At 37.5% G+C, this 27,816-nt stretch overlaps 1 protein-coding gene and 1 pseudogene across 1 annotated transcript; both read left to right on the top strand.

Moving 5' to 3' along the window:
* The first annotated feature begins 2,360 nt into the window (after positions 1-2,360).
* LOC124930231 lies at positions 2,361-17,307 on the top strand (annotated as a pseudogene).
* Positions 17,308-20,503: 3,196 nt separating this feature from the next.
* LOC124930215 (protein NRT1/ PTR FAMILY 2.13-like) lies at positions 20,504-21,752 on the top strand. Its single transcript, XM_047470576.1, has 3 exons — positions 20,504-20,556; positions 21,127-21,213; positions 21,284-21,752. Exons 1-3 carry the CDS (start codon positions 20,504-20,506, stop codon positions 21,750-21,752), a joined length of 609 nt encoding a protein of 202 aa, XP_047326532.1.
* The last annotated feature ends 6,064 nt before the right edge of the window (positions 21,753-27,816 follow it).

Genomic DNA, 27,816 nt, shown 5'->3' with positions numbered 1-27,816 from the left:
ATATTTTACCGAGAGGAACAGCGTATCCCCATTACCGGTTTGAGTCCGGTTTCACAATTTCCATCAGATTGTTGAACACTTCCTTTGTCCAGTTAACCTTTGTCCCTTCTATTAGGCCGACCAGCATCCTGATTTTGTCCTTGGTTATGCTGTTGTAGTTTCCTCCCCTTGCTTGAACCGCCTTTGTGAAGATATCACAAATCGGTATATACTCCGGTTTCAACGTCGATTTGTTACCGGAAACTTTTATCGGCTCCTTAGTCGCCGAGAGTATTTGGCATGCCGCCTCGAACGTTTTGAGCTCTATGTCCTCCGTTGCATCTTGGCCGGCTGTTGGAAGGCGCAGGCTCTCCGCCACCGATTCCTCGGTGAGCTCTATTTCAGTACCGCCTACAGTTGCGGTGATCTTGTCGTCAGAGATTGTTGCGGTGTTGAAAAATTCCCCAACCGCATCTTTATATAGAACATGAGGGCCGCCAAAAAAATATTCCAGACCGGCTCCGGCTACCCGGTCAATAACCTCTTTTGCCGCAGGCGTGCCTTTCTGTCGGATTTCTTCGAAATCTACTTGAGTCAAGTGTTTAAAGAAGACCGAGTCGCGCCCCATCTTAGAGAGTTGAGAGAGTTTGAAAAGTGTGAGAGCAGATAACCGCTTTGAGAGAATTTGAGAGCTTTAGAGAGAGAAAGCTGTTTCGCGTGAGAATGAAAGTGAATGGCCGAGACCCCTTTTTATAGATGCGGTTTGGAAACCCAACCGTCCCATCAACAATGGGCGGGAGTTTTCCCTCCAAGCTGATAGGGCGGCAAACCATGGGCGGGAAACCAACGGCGGTAAACGGATAGGCGCCAATCTGCGGGAGATTTAGGCGGGAGATTTCCCTAAAAAATTTTGCTTTTGTCATTGATGACGCAATCTTCTTTTTGAGACCGAATGATGCTGCGGTTTTCTAACCGGTTATTTTGAGTAAACCGAATTTTGCAATTTTTTGAATATAAGCGGTTTTCTTTTGAGATAGGAGCGCGGTTATTTTGACAATGTTAACAGGTTATTTAGATAGATATTTAAAGTGGTTAGATAACCCGGTCATTTAGACTTGAAATGAAGTTGCATTCAAGAAACAATGCAGAAAGAAAAGTGAACGATAGATTGGTATGAAATCAAACATACATAAGATGGAAAAATACAACTTATGTAAAAAACCATTTTGGAGATCTTGTCTTCCACCGCATCCTTGTCAAGAATGTTTGAGGAGGAGGGCGGTGTGCCCGGTCCAAATTCTGGCCGGTATTTAAGAATCAGCTTACTGATGTGAGGTGCATAACCGAAACCTTTCTTGGTCAGCACCATGTTCTTCAGATTTTTAAAGAGGACCGATGACCAGTTGATGGCCGTGTTGCTGTAGATATGTGTCATCATGTTGTAGGTGTTCTTTGAGTACTGCTGATTTGGAGACTGATAGAGAATAGACCGAGTCACAATCTCAAGAAGGAGTTGAGCGTGACGACCGAGGCGGGTTTTCAACCCGTAATTTTCCACTGGATCAATGGTTCCAGAGAGGAGTAGTGCGTAATAAAATGCCGTACTTCCCTCCAGAGTTGGAAAGTCGGAAAACCCCTCTGTGGGCAGGTTGAGAAGGGAGGCAAATTCGGCTTCATCAAGCCAGAAGGTGTGGTCTCTTACCGTAGAGATAATGTAATTGCCCCTGATGCAGGCACTTCTGAAGAATGCCTTGACATCCTCAATCAATATGGTACCGGATTCTTCGAGGAAGGTTCGAAGGCCGGTATCAATAAGGGATTCAAACATGATTTTCTTTGCATGATTTCCGTCCCATTCTTCCATACATGAGTTGAAATCGACGCTCAAAAAGTTTCCTAGGGTTCTGCTTGGCATGTTTCTAAACTTTGATAGTAGAGAGAGAGAGGGAGTTTATGATTCGAGGTGTGTTGATTTCATTAGGAAAGCTCTCCTTTTATAGAACCGGTTTTGGAGGGAAAATGTTTGCATTGAATGACAGTTTTGTCTCTTTAGAGAGAAGAATCTTTATATTTCCAAGGTCATTGGGAAGACTGTGCTTTTTGACTATTTGCGGTTCTCGAGGTAGGTATTAGTTGAGAAGTAACCAAGTTAGTTGGATATTGATTACTTGTGTTAGTTGGGAGTTACCTCATTAATTAAAGATCCCAATTTCATTAATGCACTAACATAACGAAGAGTAATCAGAAGAGACCGAGGGAATCATAAATAAAACCGATGACAAACATAAGAAAAGTCGAAGTGATCATAATGATGTTGGATAAAGATACACCCGGTACGTGCAGCAAAATGACCGGGTGCAGGAAGGAGTGACTCAGTGTGCATGGGAGTTGACGACACCGGTAGGGTTGTTACGGCGGTTCCTTCTCCTCCAGGCCCTCTCAAACCGCTCATAGAAGGAGTCGGTTATCTCTTTAGTCAACACTTGGGCTTGGTTCAGACCTTCTCCGGGACAGGTCGGAACACCCAGCTCCACGAGAAGGCAGCTTAGTTGGGGGATGAGGCCGACTGATCGGATACCAACCATCCAGATGAGGACGTCAAACAGCACCCTAGACCAGTTCACCGGTGTACCGGTGACTATAGCAGCCATCATGTTGAAGGTCGAGGTACAATAGGTATTTGTGACATCTCTCCCGAAGATGCTCCTACCGATCACATCATTGAGGAGCTGATATTCAGCTCTCAAGTATTATTTTGTACCGTGATCCTCAACCGGTTCGTCAGACCGTGTGAGGGTGAGGGAGATCTCGGCCTTTATGTTGGCCGGAACATCGAGATCTGTCAACCCTAGCTTTGGCAGGCTAAAGCACCGCGCAAAGTCTTTCTCCGTGAAGTCAAAGATGATGCCTCCCACCTTAGATTGGATGTGAGTTTCAAAGTGGGGGGTCCCTCTTAACACCCTGGCGTGATAGAAAAATTCTAGTATTGATTCAGGATAAATGGTGTGCTTGTCGTCCAGGAAGTACCGAAGACCGGTATCTTCCAGGGATTTGATCATCTTATACACCTCATAGTGCTCTGTGCTTGAGCAGGATTGAAAATCAACCTGAAGGATGTTGGGAAACTGAGACATTTTTGCCTTAGTGAGAGGATGATCTTTTGTCTTGTGATTGTTTTGGTGAATGTTTGCTTCACTTAAATACTAATTTGGGGAGTATCCTATTGTCCAGGTATTAAATGAGATGATATCTATTAACTGCAGGATAAGAAGTATTGCATAAAATAGGCATGTTTGCAGTCTAGGGTGTTGGTCATAGACCTGGACTGTGAAAGATATCATCAAATCTTCACGTCTTTTTAGGTGCGACAATTTTACTTTGAAAAGGCAATGTTTCAGAACAGATATCTTTAAACACTGATAATTATTCCACTTCTGTTTGAAATTCAAATAATCTAAGATGGCCTGCTTCCGAACCGGTCAGCTATCAGTTGTTCATCCCGATGCGGTTATTTGGTGCATTCACCAAGTAGCCGGTCGGTTTACTCTATCTGATGAACTGTGCGGTTCTTCCATAGGTACCTTGAAAATTTGGAGTTCAACAGTTTAGGAGGAACTACCGATTTTATCTGTCCGAACTGGTTTCCCTTTAATCATCCTTAGGAAGGATCTGACTAATATCGGTTAAACCGAGAGTAAGTCTGAATTGAGAGAACTTAGCTTCCTATAGAGGCTTCGTGAAGATATCGGCTACTTGTTGATCAGTCGGTACGTAATCCAGCCGGATATGCTTCAGCGTGACATGTTCCCGGATGAAGTGGTGCCGTATGTCAATATGCTTGGTCCTAGAGTGGAGAACCGGATTGTAAGTAATTGCTATGGCACTCGTGTTGTCACAGAAGATCGGGGACTCTTCGGCTGTGACACCGAAGTCCTTCAGCTGTTGTTGGATCCAAAGTAATTGTGAACAGCAGCTTCCGGCCGCCAGGTATTCAGCTTCTGCGGTCGACGTGGCCACCGATGTCTGTTTCTTGCTATGCCATGAAACAAGCCGGTCACCTAGGAACTGACATGTTCCGCTGGTGCTTTTTCTGTCGATCTTACAGCCTGCATAGTCTGCATCCGAATAACTCGTTAGATTAAAGGACGAGTCCTTTGGATACCACAGACCGACATCAGATGTGCCCTTTAGATACTTCAGTATCCTCTTTGCGGCTGTGTAGTGGGATTGTTTTGGATTTGCTTGGAATCTCCCATACACACCGACTGCAAACAGAATGTCCGGTCTACTCGCTGTCAAGTATAGGAGAGAACCGATGATGCCCCGGTATGAGATCTGGTCTACCGATTGACCCTCATCATCCCTGTCCAATTTAATCAATGAGCTCATTGGAGTAGCCGCTGAGGAGCATGTGTCCATTCCAAACTTCTTTAGAAGTTCCTTGGTGTACTTAGGTTGGCTTATGAAAGTTCCTTCCTTGAGTTGTTTAACCTGAAGACCTAGGAAGAAACTTAATTCTCCCATCATACTCATTTCAAACTTGTCAGTCATCATTTTTGAGAATTTATCACATAGCTTAGGATCGGTGGAACCAAAGATGATATCGTCTGCATATATTTGAACAAGTAGGATATGTTCCTTCTTTTCAAATTTAAACAACGTTTTATCCACCGAACCGATGGTGAAATCATGTTGTAACAGAAATGCGGTTAGTGTATCATACCAGGCTCTAGGTGCTTGCTTTAGACCGTATAAAACTTTATTTAACCGGTATACATGGTTTGGAAATGCAGCGCTTTTGAAACCGGGTGGTTGTTCAACATACACCTCTTCACGTAATTCACCATTTAAAAATGCACTCTTAACATCCATTTGAAAAACCTTAAAGTTTTTGAAAGCAGCAAAGGCTAGAAAAATCCTAATGGCTTCAATCCTGGCCACAAGAGCCAATGATTCTTCAAAATCAATGCCTTCTTCCTGTTTGTAACCTTGTGCCACTAATCTGGCTTTGTTCCTCGTGACCATATCGTCCTCATTGAGTTTGTTTCTAAATACCCATCTTGTTCCTATGACCGATTGATCTTTCGGTCTAGGGACTAGGTGCCAGACTTTACTACTCTCGAACTGGTTTAGCTCTTCTTGCATTCCCAAGATCCAGTCCGGATCTGACAATGCTTCATCTATTCTTTTCGGCTCAATCTGGGATATAAACGCGGAATTGAAGTATTCCTCCAGAAGTTGACGCCTAGTTCGAACAGGTTCTGAAGGGTCACCTATAATTTGCTTAGGAGGATGTTTAGTGTTTCTTCTGAGGTTCAGTTCAGGGATGTCTACCAAATTACCGTTTACTTGATCAAGGCTAGACATGTCGGTAGGCTGAACAAGATTGTCAGACCGACCGACTTCCTCGGATTGGACCGAAGTGTCAGCTTCCTGTTGTGGAACAGCTTGATCCGGTTGGGTTTCAATGTTACCCATTTGGTCATGGACAAACCGCCTGAAGACCGGAATCTCATCTTCACTATCAGAATGGATATTGTTGTTTTCCAATCTGTTGTGTAGATCAAAGCATGATGCAGTGTTACTTTCAACCGATTCATCAAAAACAACGTGAAGTGTTTCCTCCATGGTTGAAGTTCTATTATTATACACTCTATATGCTTTACTCACTGCTTAGTAACCTAGCATGATCCCGGTATCGGTTTTTGCATCAAAAACAGAGAGTTGGTTTTTGCCATTTATATGTATATAGCATTTACAACCGAAAATCTTGAGGTGCTTAAGTTTGGGAACTCTGTTAAAATAAACTTCATACGGTGTTTTGTAGTGAAACTTGTTAATTAAAGACCGGTTTTGTGTATAACATGCAGTGTTGATAGCCTCAGCCCAAAATTTCTGAGCAATGCCGGAATCGGCTATCATGGACCTTGCGGCTTCCTTGAGAGTCCGGTTTCTTCTCTCGGCCAGGACATTTTGTTGAGGAGTCCTAGCACTAGACAACTCGTGTCTAATGCCGGATTCATCAAGATATACGGTTAATGTACTATTGGTAAATTCGGTACCTCGATCACTTCGAATGCAATTAATGCGAGTTGATTTTTCATTTTGCAAGCGTTTAAGAAGTGTAATCAGGTTTGATGCGGTTTCACGTTTAGATGGTAGAAATATTACCCATGTAAATCTAGAATAATCATCAATAACTACCATGGTGTAAAGCATACCTCCTAGGCTAACAACCTGAATCGGTCCAAATAGATCCATGTGAAGAAGATCTAAACATCGGCTAGATTGTATATTTCCTTTACTCTTAAAGGTTGACCTAGTTTGTTTACCCATTTGACATGCTGAACAGACTTTATCCTGATTAAATACTATATCAGGAATACCTTCAACTAGCTTTTTACCGCGAATGTAGTTTAAAGTTTTCATGTTTAGATGGTTTAGTCTCTTATGCCACAACCAGGTTTGATCAGTCTTAGCTATCATGCATATAGGATATTCTACTTTAGTTTCCCAATCTACCTTGTAGATATTACCTATCCTATTTCCGGTTAACAGTACAATACCTTGAGAGTTCTTAACTAAGCATGCATGTTTAAGAAATTCTACAGTATATCCAGCGTCACACATCTAATTAATGCTAAGTAGGTTAAAGCGTAGGTTTTCAACTAAGAGTACGTTATCAATAGTTAATTTACCATGGACAATCTTACCATTGCCCACAGTTCTACCTTTTGAGTTATCACCGAAGGTGATTAGAGCACCGGTTTCTATTCTGATGTCGGTTAGTAGGTTGTTGTTTCCGGTCATATGCCTGGAGCAGCCGCTATCCAAGAACCATTCAGAGTTTCCTAGCCGTTTCTTTGGATCCTGCAAAATGTACATATTTACAACTATTTGGTACCCACATTTACTTGGGTCCACATGCGATTAGTCCCTTGGGTATCCAAACCTTGACAAACCGGACGGTCTTCTTTCCTAGGGTTTTAACCGTCCTTTTGGCACTCGGTCTTGTGTATCTCGGTTTTTCTACAAAGGTCTTAAATGGTGGTGATCTTCGGTTTGGTGATCTTTGGTTTGACCTATGCGGTTCAGGATAGGCTTTCATATATTTGAGGATTTCGGCTTTTCTTTTCACAGGGTCAAGCCATTTCTCAGAGTCAGTTGGACCAACATAGTCGTATTTTAGCTTTTCTTCCCTGTAGTATGCGGTCAATTTTTCTTCAGCGGTCCAGGAGCTTTTAAGGAATCTTATAAGAGGGAGGTTACTTCTTGTAAGCTTTACTTTTTCTACGGGTTTTTCGTCTTTGGAGCTATCCTCTGTGTATCCTAGGCCAAACTTGCAACGGGGATGTCTGTAATGACTACACATTTTCTTTACTATATCACTAGATCTCTTATATGCAGCCATCTTATATTGGACTCGGGCATTTTCTTCCTCGGTTTGTTCTCTAGCCGGTTCACTGGATTGTTCGGTCTTAGAATCTAACTCGGTTTCTAAAATATAGGTATCATCAGGTTTTACGACCTCCGGTTCGGTTATAATGGGTACTTCTGTGTTAGATAAAATCAGACCGGTTCAAATAAACCTAACTTAAATAAATCTTCCATGCAGGAACAAGGAACCAGACCGGACAAACAAAAGAACCGGCTAAGAAAACTAGCCGGTCAAGTTACTAAACGACCAAGAATACTTGGAACATGACCGCACAAAGAAAGGATCGGCCAAAGCTTAAAACCGGAATCATCAAACAGCCGATCAGCCACAAGACAGAAGAATAACCGGAAGAAGTCCGGTTACATCACTCGTACCGAAGCCATCCGGTTAAGTCGAATGACCGACCAGTACAAGAAGACAATTCGGGTATCTGTTGAGAATGATACCAAAGGAACAGACTGAACACTTCCATATTAGTCTGAGGAAAGTCTGCAGGCTGCAGAAAACAGTCCTACATGATCTTTCCACTTCAGGATAAGTCAGAAAGGAGATCTTCCAAGTACAGACAACTGTCTAACAGACAGTGCCTACATTGAGTAAAAGACAAACCTAGCAGGTTTGTCTTACACACCGGAAGAACAGACTGTCAGGTCTGAGGTTTACCGCCAGGTCTGAAAAGATGACCGCATGCTCTGAATCACTGAATCTCTGAACCTCTGCATCCATGCTCAGCCAATCAAATTCAAGGTAGTGAAATATGACCGTTGGCATATTTCACCTATAAAAGGGGCAGTTGAAGAAGAGTAAACATAAGTGACACAGACATACAGTGAGACAAATGAGAAATTCTAAGAGCATTTATTCTACAAGTGATAAGACTGTGTTGTTCTAGAAAGCCTAAGTGCTAAAGTAAAAGTGTGTGTTTTACAATTTCGGTGTACATTGTAAGAGTGTTATCGAGCAGGAAATAAGTCTCGATCGGATTGTACTTGTATTCCTTAGTGAATATCCTTCTCGCGGTTTCGAGAGGAAGGGGTGACGTAGGAGTTTTATCTCCGAACATCCATAAAATCTATTTTGTCATTTACTTTCTGCCGGTTCCATTATCTAACCGATCCGTACCACTATAACCTATTTAACTTTATCTAAGCCGAATCACCAGGTTACCGAAACCGACTCACCATTCTCTTTAACCTTCATCATTCGAAACCGGTTCTTCCTATTATACAAGTGTGCTGCTTCAACCTGAAAGCAAACCTCTTCCGCACTTGAACCTAGTTCAAGGGTTTGTGACAGGTTGTGTAGTATTGAAGCCCCGGTGTTAATCTCTAACCGGATTAACCACCACCCTTCGAGTGAGAACCGCTAACCGGTCCAACCCTGGTCCTCCAGCGGCTACCTAGATCCTAACACTCTGGTTCTGTCGGAATGGGTATTATAGGATCGGTTCTAATGTTGAGGTGCTTAGACAGCATGGTTAGTAAGTTCCTATATTCTTCTACCATGTCATTCAATGCATTGTATAGTTCATCTTTAGTAAATTCATCACAAGAAGAGTCAAATACATGTTCCTCATTTGCCATGAGGCATGTGAGTTCATCATCACTGTCACTGTGAGCCCATAGACTTCCTCCATCATCGGCTATCAGTGCTTTCGGTACCTCACTTCCTTCACCGGTTTGTTGATAATTGTTTCGGTTATCTTGATTATCCGGTTTCCGGGTATCCCTCCTTGGTTTCCTGCATTCCCACTTAAAATGACCCAAACAATTACAGTTATAACATCTTACATTGGATTTATCGCCATAGTTGTAGTTTGTTGGTTGGCTCCTTTTCATGAACCTCCCAAACTTCTGTGCAAGCATTGCCATGGCATCCTCGGTGAACTGTTCGGCGGTTCTGATCGGTGCTAGTGCAGGAGCAACCGGTTCTATGGGTGTGATCAATGCTCTAGTTGAGGTTGAGGCCGAAACCTCTTCTTTAGTTCTAGATCTCATTTCAAACTCATATGCCTTAAGATCTTCGAATACATCATGCAGCTTCATCTTGTTTAGGCAGTTTGATTCCCTCATTACCATTGTCTTTATGTCCCACGCACTTGGAAGAGATCTTAGTGCTTTCATGATAACCTCCTTGTTGTCATACCTCTTTCCAAGAGTTGCTAGCTCATCTAGCACACCAGTGAACCGGTCACTGTACTCCTTCATTGTTTCTCCCGGTTTCATTTTGATGCTTTCAAACTTCTGTGTAGCCACCATTATCTTGTTCTCCTTTGTTCTTTCATTTCCCTCAAAGATCTGGATAACCGTGTCCCATGTCTCCTTTGCGGTTTTGCAATCTCTGATCTTGCAGTATGTGTTTCTGTCCACACTGTTGGAGATCTGGTTTCTAGCATGATTATCCAGGTTGTTTCTTCTTCTGTCTTCAGCTGTCCATTCCTTTTGTACTTGTTAATGATTATCGGTCCTTCGGCCAGAATGGACTCCATCTCATCATCCAAAGTGATTAAGTGCAGGTGCATGCGTGCCTTCCAGTTGGCAAAGTCATCACCTTCTAGCATTGGAGGCCTATCCTGAAACATGCTTGCTTGAGTATTGAAACTAACTGTTCTGATACCAATTGTTAGGATCTAGGTAGCCGCTGGAGGACCGGGGGTTGGACCGGTTAACGGTTCTCACTCGAAGGGTGGTGGTTAATCCGGTTAGAGATTAACACCGGGGTTTCAATACTACACAAACTGTCACAAACCCTTGAACTAGGTTCAAGTGCAGAAGAGGTTTGTTTCAGGTTGAAGCAGCACACTAGTATGATAGGCAGAACCGGTTTCGGATGATGAAGGTTACAGAAAATGATGGGTCGGTTTCGGTAACTTGGTGATTCGGCTTTTAGTAAAGTTAGGTCGTTTATAGCGGTACGGGTCGGTTAGATAATGGAACTGGCAGAAAGTAAATGACAAGACAGATTTTATGGATGTTCGGAGATAAAACTCCTACGCCACCTCTTCCTCTCGAAACCGCGAGAGGGATATTCACTAAGGAATACAAGTACAATCCGATCAAGACTTATTTCCTGCTTGATAACACTCTTACAATTTGCACCGAAATTGTAAAACACACACTAACACTTTTAGCACTCAGGCTTTCTCTAGAGTACACTGTTTGGAACTTGTAAGTTAAATGCTCTTAGAATCACTTGTTATCCTACTTGTCTCTCTCTGTGTCACATTTATTCTTCTTCAACTGCCCCCTTTTATAGATGAAATATGCCAACGGTCATATTTCACTTCCTTGAATCTGATTGGCTGAGCAGAGGTTCAGTGATTCAGTGATTCAGAGTTTCAGACCCTGCGGTCGTCTTTTCAGACCTGACGGTCAACCTCAGACCTGCGCGGTCTGTTCTTCCGGTGTGTAAGACAAACCTGCTAGGTTTGTCTTTTACTCAATATAGACATTGTCTGTTAGACAGTTGTCTGTACTTGGAAGATCTCCTTTCTGACTTATCCCGAAGTGGAAAGATCCTGTAGGACTGTCTTCTGCAGCCTGCAGACTTTTCCTCAGACTTGTATGGATATAGAAGTGTTCAGTCTGTTCCTTTGGTATCATTCTCAACAGATACCCAAATTGTCTTCTTGTACTGGTCGGTCATTTGAATTAACCGGATGGCTTCCGGTATGAGTGATATAACCGGACTTCTTCCGGTTATTCCTCTGCCTTGTGGCTGGTCGGCTGTCTGATGTTTCCGGTTTTAAGCTTTGGCCGATTCTTTCTTTGTGCGGTCATGTTCCAAGTGTTCCTGGTCGGTTTCATGACTTGACCGGCTAGTTTTCTTTAGCCGGTTCTTTTGTTTGACCGGTCCGGTTCCTTGTTCCTGCATGGAATATTTATTTAAGTTAGGTTTATGTGAACCGGTCTAATTTTATCTAACAGTGAGGCATGTGATTTTTCTAAGCTTTTGTTTTGATGATGGAAAAAATGTCAACAATATATCTGATGTACCAAAGACATGGACTTATCTGATTTGAGAATGAATCTGATTTCAGCAGGTAAGCTCGATGATGGAGGCTACCATAATGTTTTCAGTGGTGGAGCATGAAATCTAAGCAAGGGTTCATTGGTTGTTGCACGAGGTAAGAAATGTTGTTCCTTATACAAGACAAATTTGAAAATTGTCTATGATGCAACATATTCTGTTTTGATGGAGTCATCCTCTGAGTTGTGGCACAAGAGACTAGGTCACATTAGTAAAAAGGGGCTGAATGTTTTGATCAAGAGGAATGAGTGGCTCAATCTCAAGGATGCTCATCTTGAAAATTGTGAGCATTGCTTGAAGGGTAAGTAGAACAGAGTCTCCTTCAGTAAGTTGAAAGTGGAACTGAAAAAGAATGTTCTTGAACTGGTCCATACATATGTTTGTGGTCATATGAAGATTAAATCCATATGCGGTACTTCCTATTTTGTAACCTTCATAGATGATGCATGTAGGAAAGTTTGGGCATGTGCTATAAAGTCCAAGGATGAGGTTGCAGCAAGGTTTGAGGTCTTTCACAAGCTGGTTGAAAGAGAGACATGAAGAAAACTGATGAGGGTGCGGTCAGATAACGGGGGAGAGTACATAGGCTAATTTGATGATTATTGCAAAGAGCAGGGTATTCGACATGAACAGACTGTGCCGAAAACTTCACAACAAAATGGTGTGGCAGAGTGGATGAACAGAACAATATTGGAACGGATGAGGAGTATGCTCTCCCATGCCAAGTTGGCTAAGCATTTCTGGGCTGAAGCCATGAGCACTGCAGTGTATGTGATCAATCGTTCTCCCTCCAAGCCATTGAATAATAAGTGTGTAGAAAGCGTCTGGTCAGATAAAGATGTTAATTATGACTATTTACGTGTTTTTGGTTGCAGAGCTTTTGTGCATGTTCCAAAAGATGAGAGGTCTAAGCTAGATGCAAAAACCGGGCAATGTATATTTTGGGGTATGGTGATGAAAAGTGGGGATACAGGTGTTATGACCCAGTTGACAAGAAGGTTTTGAGAAGCCGAGATGTGGTATTCCTTGAAGATCAGACTATTGAGAATTTTGAAGATGGTGAAAAACTTGATGCATACATACGTGATCTTTCTGGTCTTGAGTTGTCTCATGATGTTGAGGAGACAAGGCCACATGTAGCTTCAGACTCAGATAGTGATGATGATGTTCCTCAGGGTCAAGCTGTAGGCCATGGAAATGATACTAATACTAAAACTAATCTTGGTAATAATGTTGAGGTTGATTTTGAAGTTCAACAAGAAGATGAAAATCAACATAATCAACAAACAGAGGTACTTAGGAGGTCTACTAGGGAGAAAAGATCAAATTCTAAGTACCCTACTACAGAGTATGTCCTTCTAACTGATTGTGGAGAGCCCATATGTTATAAGGAGGCTCTTGAGGATGCTCATAAGGAAGAATGGATAGTTGCCATGGATGAAAAGATGAAGTCATTGCTGAAAAATGGCACATATGAACTGGTTCAAAGACCAAATAACAGAAAAATATTACAAAATAAATGGGTGTACAAGATCAAGCAAGAAGGTGATGATAGAAAGACAAGATACAAGGGCTAGGCTGGTTGTCAAAGGTTTTGGCCAGAGGCATGGAATCGATTATGATGAGATTTTCTCACGAGTAGTGAAGATGACTTTTATCCGGGTGGTGTTAAGTCTAGCTGCTTGTATGGATCTTGAGGTTGAACAACTTGATGTCAAGACTGCATTTCTCCATGCTGATTTGGATGAAGATGTTTATATGGAGCAGTCTGAAAGTTATAATAAGAAAGGTGAGTAAAACAAGGTGTGCAAACTTGTCAAAAGTCTGTACGGTTTGAAGCAAGCACCAAGGCAGTGGTATCTTAAGTTTGAGTCGTTCATGACCATCCATGGGTACATGAAGACGTCTACAGATCACTGTGTCTTTGTGCAAAAGTTAATTCTAATGATTTTATTATACTTCTCCTATATGTTGATGAGATGCTGATTGTTGGGAGAGACAAGATCAAGATTGCCAAGTTGAAAAAGGATTTGGCTAAGTCTTTTGAGATGAAAGACTTGGGTCAAGCAAGACAAATTCTTGGAATGCAGGTCATTCGTGATCGGGTGAAGAAAATGCTATGGTTGTCTCAAGAGAGATATATTGAGAAGATTCTAACTCGATTCTGTATGGACAAGGCAAAGTCAGTTGCTTGTCCATTGGCTACACACTTGAAAATAAATAAGACAATGTCTCCCAAAGATGAAGAGGAAAGAAAAGAAATGTGCAGTGTTCCATATGCTTCAGCAATAGGCAGTCTGATGTATGCAATAGTCTGTACAAGACCGGATATAGGTCATGCGGTTGGAGTACTCAGTCGTTTCCTTTCAAATCCCGGTAAGACACACTGGGAAGCGGTTAAGTGGCTAATGAGATATCTTCGAGGGACCTACAAATACACTTTGTGTTATGGTACTGTAAAGCCACATGTTGAAGGGTTTTCTGATTCAGAAATGAGTGGTGATATTGATACTATGAGATCAACTTCATGGTATTTGTTTACCTTTGGAGGAGGAGTTGTATCATGACAGTCTCGTTTACAGAAATGTGTTGCTTTCTCTACTACAGAAGCTGAATATATTGTCATTACTGGATGTTGTAAGGAAATGTGATGGATGAAAGAATTGTTGAAAGAAATAAGCATTGCACAATACAGGTTTGTGGTGTTTAGTGACACACAAAGTGCTATACATGTGAGCAAGAATCCAAGTTTCCATTCACGTTCAAAACACATCCAAAGAAGGTACCATTGGATTTGTGAAGTGCTCGAGAAGAAGGAGTTATACTTGGAGAAAGTGCATATAGATGAGAATGGGTCAGATATGATGACAAAGGGCTTGCCAAGTGGCAAGCATGAGATATGTTGTGCCAAAGCCGGAATGGTTCTGGCAGAAGCGTCACGATGATGAATGTTTATAGCAACATTATCCCATGGCTCGAAAGGGGGAGAATTGTTGAGGTGTTCCTTGCCATTGCGGGCGGGTTTTTTAAATTCCGGGTAAACGGGTCAGGGTTTTCTTTTATGAAAACGGGTTAGAGTATATTGGGTATTTTTCTCATAACAGAGTAAGGTTGAGAGAGAGTGAATTAGAGATCTAGGGTTTTCTAGTTTCCTTCTTCTTCTTGTTCTTTGGCTGATCCAGAGAAAAAGATTGGGGGAGCTTTTGATTGTGGAGTAGTCCAATCATTATTAGTGTAATCACTTCTTTTATTTGAGAGCAGGGCATGTAAGTTTCTACTATTGACATTTATTTGATTTAGTGAAACTTATCTCTTCCGTGGACGTAGGTCGATTTTGACCGAACCACGTATATTGTGTTGTCGTTTATTGTTTTGTGCTATTTCAGTCTTCGTAATCTATTTATCGTCATATACGATTTAGAAACTGATTTGTTACAGGTATGATTTCGAAGAATATCCATAGTTTTGTTGTTGCAAAACCCAACAAAATATATTTCAGATCTCCTTAACTTAGCCCTGACACAATTTCCTTGATTTTATTAGGAATATTGAAAATAATCGTTTTGTCGGCTGGATTCCAGCACCGTTGGCATCCATCAATATCCAGTAGGCACTCTTCATAAGAAAATAATCGAAAAAACTTCATCTTTTATAAACTTATGAATTTGAATTGTAACAGGCAAGGTGACAACTTGTTGAACTCCGGACCTGGACCTGCACCTCCACCTCCTCCCGGCACACCTCCTACTCCCACTGAAAATCCTAACAGTAGTAATGAGAATATTAACCGACTCAATGTTAGCACCACCAGCAGTGATGGTGGAAGCAAGAAAAAATCCGGCGGCATAAGTGGTGGTGGTGTTGCTGGTATAGTGATATCCCTTTTAGTTGTTGGGTCAGTTATTACATTCTTTATTGTGAGGAAAAGGACCCGGAAATTGTCAACCGATATCGAAAAGTTCGATAATCAGCCGCTTGCTCCTCATGTTTCAAATGATGTGCAAGATAGTTTTCGAGAATAGGGTAATCATTTCATTAAAACCATTTCAGTTCATTTCCTTCCAAATTTTATAAATGCATGAATGAAGTAATCATGTATTGATTTCTTTTTGGTTGTGACAGAATTGAAATCTATTCCAACAGTATCCTCAGTGGAGACAAAAAGCAATACGAACCTTTGGCTTCGATAAACCTCAAACCACCACCTAATGATCGTCAAAAATCATTTGACGGAGAAGAAGATCGCTTGAGGAAACCAATTCTCAAGAAGAAAACCGATAGAACATTAATCAATGCTACTTCGTATTCTATAGCGAACTTGCAGCTCGCGACTGAAAGCTTTAGTGTGGATAATCTCATCGGTGATGAGTCCATCGGACGGGTCTATCGTGCTGAATTTTATTGAAAGAAATTTGATTACATTTTTGGCTCCATCTATGCAGGTTCTTGCTGTGAAGAAAATAAATAGTTCTGCTCTTTCCAGTGATTCATCTGAAGATTTTCTTGATATAGTTTCAAATTTATCAAGACTTCATCATCCTAACATAACAGAATTTGTCGGTTATTGTTGTGAGCACGGTTTGCACTTGCTGGCTTACGAATTCCACAAAACAGGTTCTTTGCATGATTTCCTACATTTATCTGATGAATACAGCAAACCTTTGATCTGGAATACCCGAGTCAAGATCGCTCTCGGAACCGCTCGAGCATTAGAGTAAGACAACTGTTTCCTCTTAGTTTAAAGAATGCCTTAACAACGGTTGTACACTTCTAATATTTTTCTTTTATATATTTTTCAGGTATCTACATGAAGTTTGCTCTCCATCTATTGTTCACAAAATGTAAAATCCGCAAATATATTGTTAGATGTCGATCTCAATCCTCCGTATGTCCGATGCTGGCCTATCGAGTCTCATTCCAGACGCTGATTTGGTGAGTAAATAACCCCATTATCTTTTATTTGAGACATTTGGTGGTTTCGCTTTAATTACCTTGATGGGTTATAGAAAATAGTGTAATTTGCATCTATCTTGGTTTTTATTTTTACGGACAAACTTGTAGGCATTGAATCATAATGCGGGTTCTGGATATAGTGCACCTGAGGTCGCAATGTCGGCCCAATACACCATAAAGAGCGATGTTTACAGCTTTGGCATAGTCATGTTGGAACTCCTTACTGGTAGAAAACGTTTGATAGGTAATAGTTCCGATTTAATGTTATTTAATGTATAATGGTCTTTTTTAAATAATAAAAAAAAAAAACCTTACAATTTGCCATAATTTTATGACCATAACTCAAGGATGAGAGCTGAACAATCTTTGGTTCGATGGGCAACTCCTCAACTCCACGACATTGATGCTCTCACGAAAATGGTTGATCCAGCACTAAAGGGTTTATATCCCGTCAAATCTCTTTCGCGTTTTGCTGATGTTATTGCGCTCTGCGTTCAGGTGAGTTCTAACATTAACATTTGACTGAACAAAGAAATCTTTTATAACCTTACACTCTTCAAATACTTTTCTTTACATATTTTTGTACAATTTTCAGTCTTCCAGGCCACCGATGTCGGAGGTTGTGCAATCGCTTGTGTTGCTGGTGCAACGAGCTAACATGAGCAAGAGAACTGTTGGTAACGATCGACAGACTGATAATTCGGAACGCTATGATGACTATTAAGGAAGAAAATAAGCTGAAATTTGTGCATAATTTTTAAATGATTTTTGTATCTTCAAGTTTCTTTCCTTGTATGGGATTGAAAATGGAAGCTGAACCAACAATTGAAGCAATGCAGATGTTTATTTTGGATTATTTCTCATTCACACTAATTTTTTTTTATTGAAAATATGTTCTTATTTCTGTTTTTTCTTCTTCTAATTCTTATATATACATTTATGATCATATATTCATATTAAAATACAATGGGTCCCTATTAAATAAAGAAAATAGTTGTGATCTTATTTGAATATTATTATCTACTACTTCGTTCTAGAGAGATCTTGAAAATAAAAAATCTGGATATTCACTTTTTAATTATTTTGGTAAGGATAACATGAAGTGGAATATGTGGAATATGTGGAAAGGTAGGATCACAAAATGTGAATTATTGAAAGAATGGAAGATAAGTGCATTAATTGTATGGAATATATGTAGGCCAATTTGTTGGCTAGTTTGCTTCCAGCTTAAATTGATATTGATCAATAGTATGATAGTTTAACAATCCTAAAAATAAATAAATAAATCTTTGTTTATCAATTTTTTCATTTATATTTTGATTAATGAATTAAATAATAATATATATAATTATGATTAAATTTAAATAAATTACATCAAACCAAATGATGAATTTGTTTCCTACATTTTTTTAAAGAATTCTTTTTAAAGAATATGGGCATGAATTAATCTTAATAAGAAAAAAGAAAAAAAAAATGAATAAGATTTGTTTCGTTATAAGACAAAAACACTAGTTTCATTAATTTTGTTGTCTACTAAACTATATAAGTATAAATAAATTGAATTTTTGAAGGAAAAAAAACTCAATTCTTATTCTTATATTAAAAGTTTTTCTAGTTCAAATTCACCATTTTGTCTGTTGTATCATTGATGCTCTTGAGTATCTCAAACTTTCATCTAGTGGTTGTATTTTATATTTTTTCATGTTTATTTTTTTTTTGTTCAAAAAAGAAAAAAAATACTCTATATTTCGGTTAAAAACAAGATTCATGATATATAATCGTCCAAAGACTTAATATATGAAGTTTGAAAAAAAACATAATTCATCGTCTTATTTTTAGTGATATTATCTTTGTCGCGATTATTGATGGCAATGGGTACTTTACCCGCCGGGTAGTGAAGTACCTATCCCCGAAACCGAATTTTAAATTACTACCCGACCCCGAACCCGACGGGTATCTCTATTTATATCCCCATCCCAGATTTGTCGGGTACCCGATCCCCGACGGGTACCCCATTATCCGATATTAAATATTAAAAAATTATATTTAATTAACTAAAATTATATAAATTAAATATAATATGTTACTACAAAATATAATTAACCTAAAACTATTAATAAATATTATATCTTTAAACAATAGACAGAAAATCATCCACGCATAATATAAATTATGCCATACTATAAAAATACAGAAAAAAAACTTAAAAAATATAACATAATTCTTAATTAAACACAAAAACTTCAGAAATCATCAAATTATTTTTTTCACAAAGAGAATCATTCTTGAATACATTTCTTCAAACACATGTAAATTACAACCTACAAAAATCAAAAGAAAAAAAATCAACGTTAACACATACAAAAAAAATAGAATTAAGATTAAAGTATTTAACTAATAACATATCTCAAATCTTCGATAAACAATTAATTTCTTTGAAATGTATCACAACAATGGTATCATCAACATTTGTTGTAATTACACTTAACATTTGTTGTAATTACACTTGTTGTAATTACGCTAGGAATTGAATTTGATGGAACATTTTCATTGGCTTGAGATACTTGAACAGTTGACACTTGAGTAGTTTCTAGTGCGATAAATTTTTTTTTTTTAAAAGCTAATAAAATCAAATAAAAAAAATAAGGATTAATATGATTCTTTAATTTGGTCTTATATATATTAATATTTTTTCCAAAAATATTTATACAAATAATAAATATAATATATTGAACTATTATTCCCTATAAATATAAATATAGTTAAACATAATATTTAAAAAACTCTTTTATTTTTTAATTAATATATTAAACTAAATATAAGGAACTTTTAATATTCCTTAAAAAAAAAAACTCACCTTTATTTTTGCCTTTATAAAAAATAATTTTATTTATTATATTACTTTATTAAATTATATATTATTTCATAAAAAAATATTTAATAATATCAATATTTTTACAACTGTGAATTGTGAAAATCTATCTAAGTTAAATGATTTGGATATTTTTTTATAATGTTTGATGTGGTTTATTTAATCTGAGTCAAATAACTAAATAAGTTATAGGCACGTTACATCTATAATGAAAGTATGCCTAAATCTATTGCGCATATATTACCTATATCAGTTATTCCACATATTAAACACATACATATAATCGGAAAATATCTATTAATCAAGAGATTCCACATATTAAACAAAAAAATCTATAAATAATGAAAGTATTACTTACCTACGTGTGTTGTAGACTTGTAGTCGTGTAGAACACTAACTTTGTTACTATTAAAACGAAAGAAGAAGCTACAAAATAAAGATTGAAGATTAAGTTAATAAATAAATAAATATAAGATTGTAAAAGTTGAAGAACAAACATAATTTTATTAAATAAAAACATTACTTACGTGCATAGTTATTGTTATTGATGATTTTGAACAAAAACTAGAAGAAGGTTGAAGAACATAGAAGTTGAAGCCTTGAACAGTTGAACTCTTGAAGTAAGGTTGAATAGACATCCTATGAGAGAAATACTTATTACAATTTAGAAATGAATGAAATGATGTTAACTTGTTAAGCGTGATGTGTGTAGGAATTAGGAAATGATGTTAAGAGTAATTATAAAATAATTAATATATTTATTTAATGATAGTTAGTAGTTACAAGTTATGACGTGGAATTTAATAAGTCACTTAAATTTTATTAATAAATATATTAATATTAATATATTCGGGTATTGAGTTTGAGTTTCCAACACTCCCCATCCCCGAACCCGATTTAAAATACCCGAACCTGATCATCGGGTATCCAAGGGTATCGGGTATACGGGTACTCATTGTCATCCCTAGTTTGGAGCCTTGTATCTGGCCTGTGAACCGTTGTGGTTATACAAATTCAGACAGTGGGAATTGGGTCTTGGGTTTCACTCTACCCGTCTTCTTGATTTTTTTATGTTTGTTTCAATAGTATTTTTCGTAATAGGCGAAAAATACTATTTACATTAAAAAAAAGAAGGTTCCATCATCTTTTGTGGAGTTATCCAAGCATTTTGGGCGGCTTGGATGAATCGAAAATTAAGACTTCTCCCGACTACCGCCTACTACGATCCGCCCATGGGAGGCACTCCGTCTTCGTCGTCGTCGCACAGGCTTACGTACCATTTGAGGTAACATGAAGTTAATTTATCAATTATATATATATATATATATAATTTTGAGACTGAATTTTTAATTGTTATAGAAGTTAATTAATTATTGGATGAATAAATTAACCAAATGTTATAGGTTTATGAATTTTTAGTTGTTATATCCAAACAAAATCTCAGCTAGCTAATATTTTTTAGCTCTTCGGTTAGATGATCATAGTGTTTATATCCAAACATAATCTCAGCAACATAGCTAACTAGTTGTATATATATATAAACCTAATTAAATAATCTTTAACTCTTCAGTTAGATGATCAATCATAGGGCTTATATAGCTGCTCATAATTGTATTCTTTTTGAAATTCTTTCATAATGTAATATTAGTCTTTGAGCATGTTTAGTTGACTCTAAGGTATTCTGAAACTTGGAATCCATTTCTGTATTAAGAAAGAGTAAATCATTAGTATAATTGGAAATGAACCAGTTCTGTAATTGATTTTTTCTTATTTGTGTGGATAGGAAATGTAGTAAGCTAGCTAGTTTTATATAGAATATATTAATAGGTTAATTTGGATTTAGTTGTTGTTACAGGTTTCTGAATAAAGGTGTCATAATTGGAGACGGGTTTGATGGAAGGAGATCAAACAAATGGACATTAAGAAGTATTGACAAGATCGAGCAAGTTAAAAGATTGATTCAGATTCTTCAATTTTCCTGACAACCGTCTTTTTCTTTGTCCAAACTTTAGTTCACAACGATTACATGGGGGTTCAAGTACATACGATGACCCACTACCAAATTCCATTCACAATTCTCCTTTAGTTCTGAACAACATTCCGGTGATCACAGTTTCACTGTCGATCATCTTTTATGATCGGGTTGCTGTTCATATTTTCATTAGGCTGACTTGTGTCACACTCCTCCGTAGGATTGTGGTCAGATTTTCGTTCCTCTTTTTATCGATGGTGGTGGCAGTCGTAGTGGAGGGTGTCTCACGTGCAACACATGGAGCGGCTGGAGGGATTTATGTCTTTTGGCTCACTCCCTATCTGGTATTTGTGGGCATCGCCAATGCCATTGGAGTAATTGGCCAAATGAATTTTTTTCATGAAGAATGCCCGGAAAGTATGGGTACACATTCGATATCCATGGTATATTTAAGCCAAGCAATGGCTCTATGCTTCAGTATCGGATTACTCGAAGCTTGCGACCGCTAGTTTTTTGGAAAAACTCTAGACGTAGTTTATTTTTATATATTGTTAGCAGTCATATATGCTATCAGTATAATAATATACGTGGGTCTGTCTAGTAAATATCACCCTTGAGTTTCTCTTGCCGCCGAGTTAGATTTACTACCTGGTGCTACACATATTCAGCACGGATCTTTTGATAATGAGCGGGGGACAACGGAAGAGCTGTCTCAGATAATGTTGATATTAATGATCGTAGATCCGGGGGAGAGGAGACAGATGGTTCGACCGTGGATAATATCACCTTCACTCCGCGCACGGATTATTTGGTGGTCGAGGAGGAGGATCATCGTCCCACGTTTCTTTTTTTATTTGTTTTATTTGGATATGTTATGTAGTCTCTTTTTTTGTATGTGTTTATCCAACAGTTATGCTACATTTTATGTATGGTTTGTTATCTACTAATGTAATTAATTAATGAGGTACTGGTTTGTATTTTATCTTATGGTACAGAGGAGATAGTTATGTTTACAGTCGCCAAATTAATGTAGTTATATGAGGCATAGAGCTTATTTAGAAGATAGTATTTGTCTCAATATCTATCACAATCTCAATATATTTCCCAGGGAGTACTTTGTAACTTCTGGAGTTAGCTTCTGTGCAGACGTGGCTGAGCTAGAACCTGTAAGTAGTTTGATGTTTTGAGATGTGTCTCTTTGATGGTTGAGTTGTTTCCCTTTTCTAATATCTCTATATTGTTCCCCTATCACTATATCCTTTTGACACCAACTTATGGTTCCATTTTTTCACTTGTCATTAATTCTTGTGTTTTTTACATTCTGTTGCTTTTTTTTATATCACTAAGTTACCGATATAGTGATGTGTAAGCAGGGAATTTTGTGGGTGCATCATGTGATTTCAGTGGAGAGTTTGTGTTTATTTTATATTCTGTTCTTTTTTTTGATATCACTATGTTACCTATATAGTGATGTGTAAGTAGGGAATGATGTTTTTTCCCCAAAAAAAAAGTAGGGAATAATGTGTGTGAGGCATGTGATTTTGCTAAGATTTTGTTTTTGTTTTGATGATGGAAAAAATGTCAACAATATATCTGATATACCAAAGACATGGACTTATCTGCTTAAAGAGTATTGTATGTCATTAATTGAAAAACAGAAGTCATCTCTATCTATTTCTCCTCATGAGGAGAGTTTCTTGAATGGTAGGTAATATGTTGTCATATTTTTCTTATATACTTTGGTCAGCCTAAAACTTGTTAGGTCTTGATTGGATTAATTTGATTGAGCTGTAAGTTTAGATCTTGCCATATAATGCCTCTGTTACTTGGCACAATTGCTAACATTTTTTGTCATGCATTCTAGCTTGGTGTACTCTGCAGTGGATTTCTTTATCTGTTTCAAGCATCATGGATCCCAAACTTTTGCCATATAACTTTAGATTCTTGTTTGATCATGTAGAAATGCCTCTGTTACTTGGCACATTTGCTAGCATTTTTGGTCATGCATTCTAGCTTGGTGTATTCTGCAGTGGATTTCTTTATCTGTTTCAAGCATCATGGATCCCAAACATGGCATTTCATTGATGCTCACCATTTTAATTTACATTCACCTGCAATCTGGTGTCAAGGATATCGATTTAAATAGATTTCGGTAAGTCATTAATCTAGTACCTCTTATTGCTAAATATTGAATCTCTACCAATATCATTCAATCCTCTGATGAACCAAAACAAAAAATTTCCAATTGATCAGACTGCAACCAAACCTTCTGGAATTGCTGCATTCACTTGCTTCCCATCCTAATATGGTGCCACTTGTTGTACAGGCAATAATGCCCATCTTCCAAGATGCTGGAAAACCGTAAGATCTCTAGGGAAATCACGTGCTCCTATTTTAATCTGATTGCCTCTTAAAATTATAATCCAAAATGAACTAAAACAACTAATTTGTTTGTTTGTTTGCTTATTTTAATGTCAAATTATACCCAAACTTCTGTCGTCCTTATGCTGTTTTATTTTGTTCAAGGTTAAAAAATATTTTGTTCATATTTGCTCAATGGACTTTAAATTTCAGAAGCCTCTTTATGGATGTAAAGGCCATCCATGATTCGTGGAACAAGTTATTTAAATGTATTCTTGTTGACTGCCATATGTTGTGTGAGAGTACTTTAGGATCAGTTTTCATCTTCGGTGTGCTTTGTAGTGTGCATAGTGTTGTATGCATTCTGCTTTGTAAGACTTGAGAGACCAATTACCGTGCTTTTGGAAGCTTACAAGTAAATCATAATTTTCTTCACCTCTTAATGCTTGTGAAATATTTGTTCTCTCAAAGTGAATTAAATGTCTTTTGTTTACATTTTGATTTTACTTTTGGACTTGTAAGCAAAGTACGGAGGAAGAACTACAAGTTATATTGCTTAAATACACCTTATTTCGAGCAACATGTTGACCACTTTACTAAGCATTTATCTTATGCAAAATGCTTTGTATTATAGATTTTTGTGCTCCACCTTGAGGGGGCACATTAGAGTTATGTTAACTTTAGAACCCTATTTGGTATAGGATTTGTCAACCTTATCTGTAGTTTAGTTTTCACCTCAATTTTTAAGAACAACATATATAAGTTCTAACAAAAAGTTAGAGATTTATTGCTAAATGAGCTTCTTTTGTTCTATATTTTAAAAATAAAATAACATTTAATCTTATTTTACTTTTCTCTTATAACATAAAGTCTTGCAACTAAAATATTTTGATGAACCTATACCTGACTGAACAATTTAAATTAGTAAGGCTACTGCGGTAATAAACGTTTGCAGAAAAGATGTTGATAGAGGTGTGGACCTTATTTTATCTGTTTCAATAAGCATCTTTTTCAGAGTTTAGTTTTTTTGCTTCATCTCAAATACCCCTTCTAATGTCATTGTTATGTTTTATACATGGTCAAGCTTGCATTAAAAGCTCAGATACCACCATTCAAGCCCTTGGCTTTCAGAATTTTTATTATCTTTGTGAAGCAGATGTCATTGGTAGGTTCTGATGACAATAATTTACAAATATCTTTCTTGTTCAAAATCTCATGTAAATCAAGACTACACTCAGTACATTTTATGTGATACACTGCAGATGATGAGTTATGTGATTATTGCTTCTTATACTGAAATACATGTCTCATATTACTTAAGTGGATATGTAGAATCAATTCATTTAGGCTGTGCTCAAGTGTAAACGCGGATATTCTGTGCACAAGACTATAATTATAGCCTAATTTGAGGGTACGTAACTTTGACATATTTTTCACTCACTTTAGAAAATTTAGTTTTAGTACCTACTGTAATGCCGTAGATTCACCCATCTCTAGACATGTGCTAGATAGAGCTACAACCACTTTAGGCTAACCACATTAGTCATTATAGACCAAGACTAATGTAATATGTCATATAGGTAATTATTTGTCACCATCATATCAACTCACTTTTTTTTTTCAAGAAAACATACCAACTCACTTTAACATTCTGGCTATTTAAGATTACTCAAAACTACTTAGTATGGGCTCTTAATAACTACTATTTGCAGCACATATCTTCTCTTAAAGTGGGGAGCAATGGACCGGGAGCATATCCTAAATCTATAAGTCAGGTTTTGCAGATATTGTGGAAAATTGGTACCACAAGACAAGATGGGCCAAAGCTCGAACCTCTTCCTTTAATGCACTAGCTTACTACGAGTTCAACATCTAGAAGCATGAATCTTATTTGATTAGCTTGCCCTTATATACTCTTTTGTATTCTTTATTTTGTTTTTGTTCAGTTGTTTTCTTATATACAATATGTTTTCTCCCTTCTCTCTCTTTTGGGTGTAATGAATACTTCTCACTTGTATTAATAAAAGCATTCCAGATTTTAAGAGAAGAAACATGGAGGTGTTCACAACTGAAACTGGCCCTGAAGTATTAAGGGCCATGGAAGCATTTGAACTCAAGTTTATATCATATGAGCATATGTTAGTAGACATGATTGTAATTTATAGTTTTTTTATATGTTCTAATCTTTTGATAACTTGGTAATTGTCACTATCCTTAAGGACAAGAAAAAGATTTGTAAAGGAGAAGAGAAGCCTCAAAAAGCAAAATTGAGAAGTTGCTTAATGCGTAGCCATCTTTGCTTCAGGTGCAAAATCATTGCTTCTTTTTGTCTAATTAACTCTTATGACCACTTTCCGGGATGAAATAATTTATGGATTAATTTATTTCCAGTTCACTACTTTCATGACTATTGTGATTAGTTCCTGGCATCCCTCTATGGGTGAGGTAGGATTGCTCACAAGCATTATTGGATACTTGCCTTTGATGTTTTTTTTCTATTCCTGGACATCTAACTGTTCATCTAAGTGTTTGTGTAAAATTTTCTTGGATACATGAGTGTAAGATTGCTTGGAAAATGGACCCTTTCTTAGTGGATATTTGTTATGCAATAGTGATAGAGAATTGTATTGTAACAGGATGAGAAGGGGAGAATCTCATTAGAGAATCTGCTAGAATAAAACGAGATAAGCTAAGGATATGTGTTGATGAAGCTAAATTTATTTGTTCTTTCAGTGAACTAGTGTTTGATTGTGGAATTATGCACATTTCATTGCAGGAAATATCAGTGGAGCCAGAGAGCTTCCAGGTGCTGCTCTGTTTTGCCTGCCCTGGCCTTCAATAGATGTCACGTAGATTATTTTTTTTTATTAATTTGTCTATGTTGAAGTTTCCTATGGTTTTTTTCAGTGTTCAGGGACTACAAGATGTACATGCAAAATATGAAAATATGCTTGTGGAGATAGCTGAATCTTTGCAGCTCTCAAGGAATATCTTAATTACACTTATTTCAATGCAATCTTGGTGAACATTCATCAACAATTTTGAAGATTTGGCTGACATTCTGCTTGATATGATGTAGCAAGCTCTCGGTTGGCCCGGTTCCATAATATGGAAGTTAATAACTTTCTGATTTCTCTTTTGCTATTATTCAGAGTATGAAACGGATTGCAGAAGAATCTGTCCCTAGGTCTGCTGAAAATGTGGCATTAGTAATAGGTGCCTTTTGTGTGGTAAGGCCGATGATTTACCAAATATTCTTGTTTAGCTTGCCTTGCCATATGAAGCAACTGAGTTATGCACATTTAATCTTTGTTCATAAAATAGAACAAGTAATTATTTATGAAACTCTAACAGAATTCAGTAATCAATTTGAATTTTGAGCCTTGTACAAAATAAAACTAAATTCTTTTTATCCCACAAATAATGCTTGTTTTTTACGGTTATCTAAATCATTAGGTTGCTTATCTTGATTAAGTTTTGCATTCTTTGTCCTTTTACCAGGTCTTATCTTAATCTGCTTATCTAGTTAAATTCATAGTTATTAAAATAAGGGTTTTTAGCAGCGGAATCTAAACAATTAGGTGATAATAAAAATTATAAGCAAGTAATAATTTGGATTAATTTAGAAGAATCTATGTTATCATTCACCACCTGTCGTATTTATTTATATGGACTTCCTGACTAGGTTTCTTGGTAGATAATGTGCAAAAACCCTATTGATAATGACTTTGCATAAATTGTTGTCTCACCTGTTGGTTCTATCAATGTAGATGAACAGGAAATTGTGCACCAACAAACACCATTCACATCTTTACTAATGTTCAATGATCCTGTCTTTGAAGCATGGGGAAGTGATGGTATAGCGAAAGCGCAGGTTCAGGATTAAGATTATTGTTCTATTCATTGATGTTTACTCTTTATCTGATGATGATATCGAGTTGTGATTGTTTGTTACCGTTGCAGATCTGAGATTTTTGTTCAGGAAGGAAGATTAATGAGTTGCGATCAAGCTGGAGATACAGAAGTTGGATGTGATCCAAATGGTTTTGGTTTACCATGAACTATAGTAGTAACACCATGAAAGAAAGTCCTTTGGCAACAACAGATAGTTTTGGTGATGTATATGAGATGAATTGTTTTGGTTTAAGTTCACCTTTGGTATACGTAAGTCATTCAATATAAACTGTCAAAAGGAATGAATGCTAAAGAAAA

This window comes from Impatiens glandulifera, chromosome 1 (genome assembly GCF_907164915.1).
Source record: "Impatiens glandulifera chromosome 1, dImpGla2.1, whole genome shotgun sequence".
Lineage (NCBI taxonomy): Eukaryota > Viridiplantae > Streptophyta > Magnoliopsida > Ericales > Balsaminaceae > Impatiens > Impatiens glandulifera.
This window is presented reverse-complemented; position numbering and strand designations above follow the sequence as displayed.

Bases quoted from the DNA above. Each gene is read 5' to 3' on its own strand.
- LOC124930215 (XM_047470576.1), top strand. From the start codon at position 20,504: ATGGGAGGCACTCCGTCTTCGTCGTCGTCGCACAGGCTTACGTACCAT. The intron at 20,557-21,126 runs GTAACATGAAGT...TTGTTGTTACAG, and splicing joins AGGCTTACGTACCATTTGAG to GTTTCTGAATAAAGGTGTCA. The intron at 21,214-21,283 runs GCAAGTTAAAAG...TCCAAACTTTAG, and splicing joins AGAAGTATTGACAAGATCGA to TTCACAACGATTACATGGGG.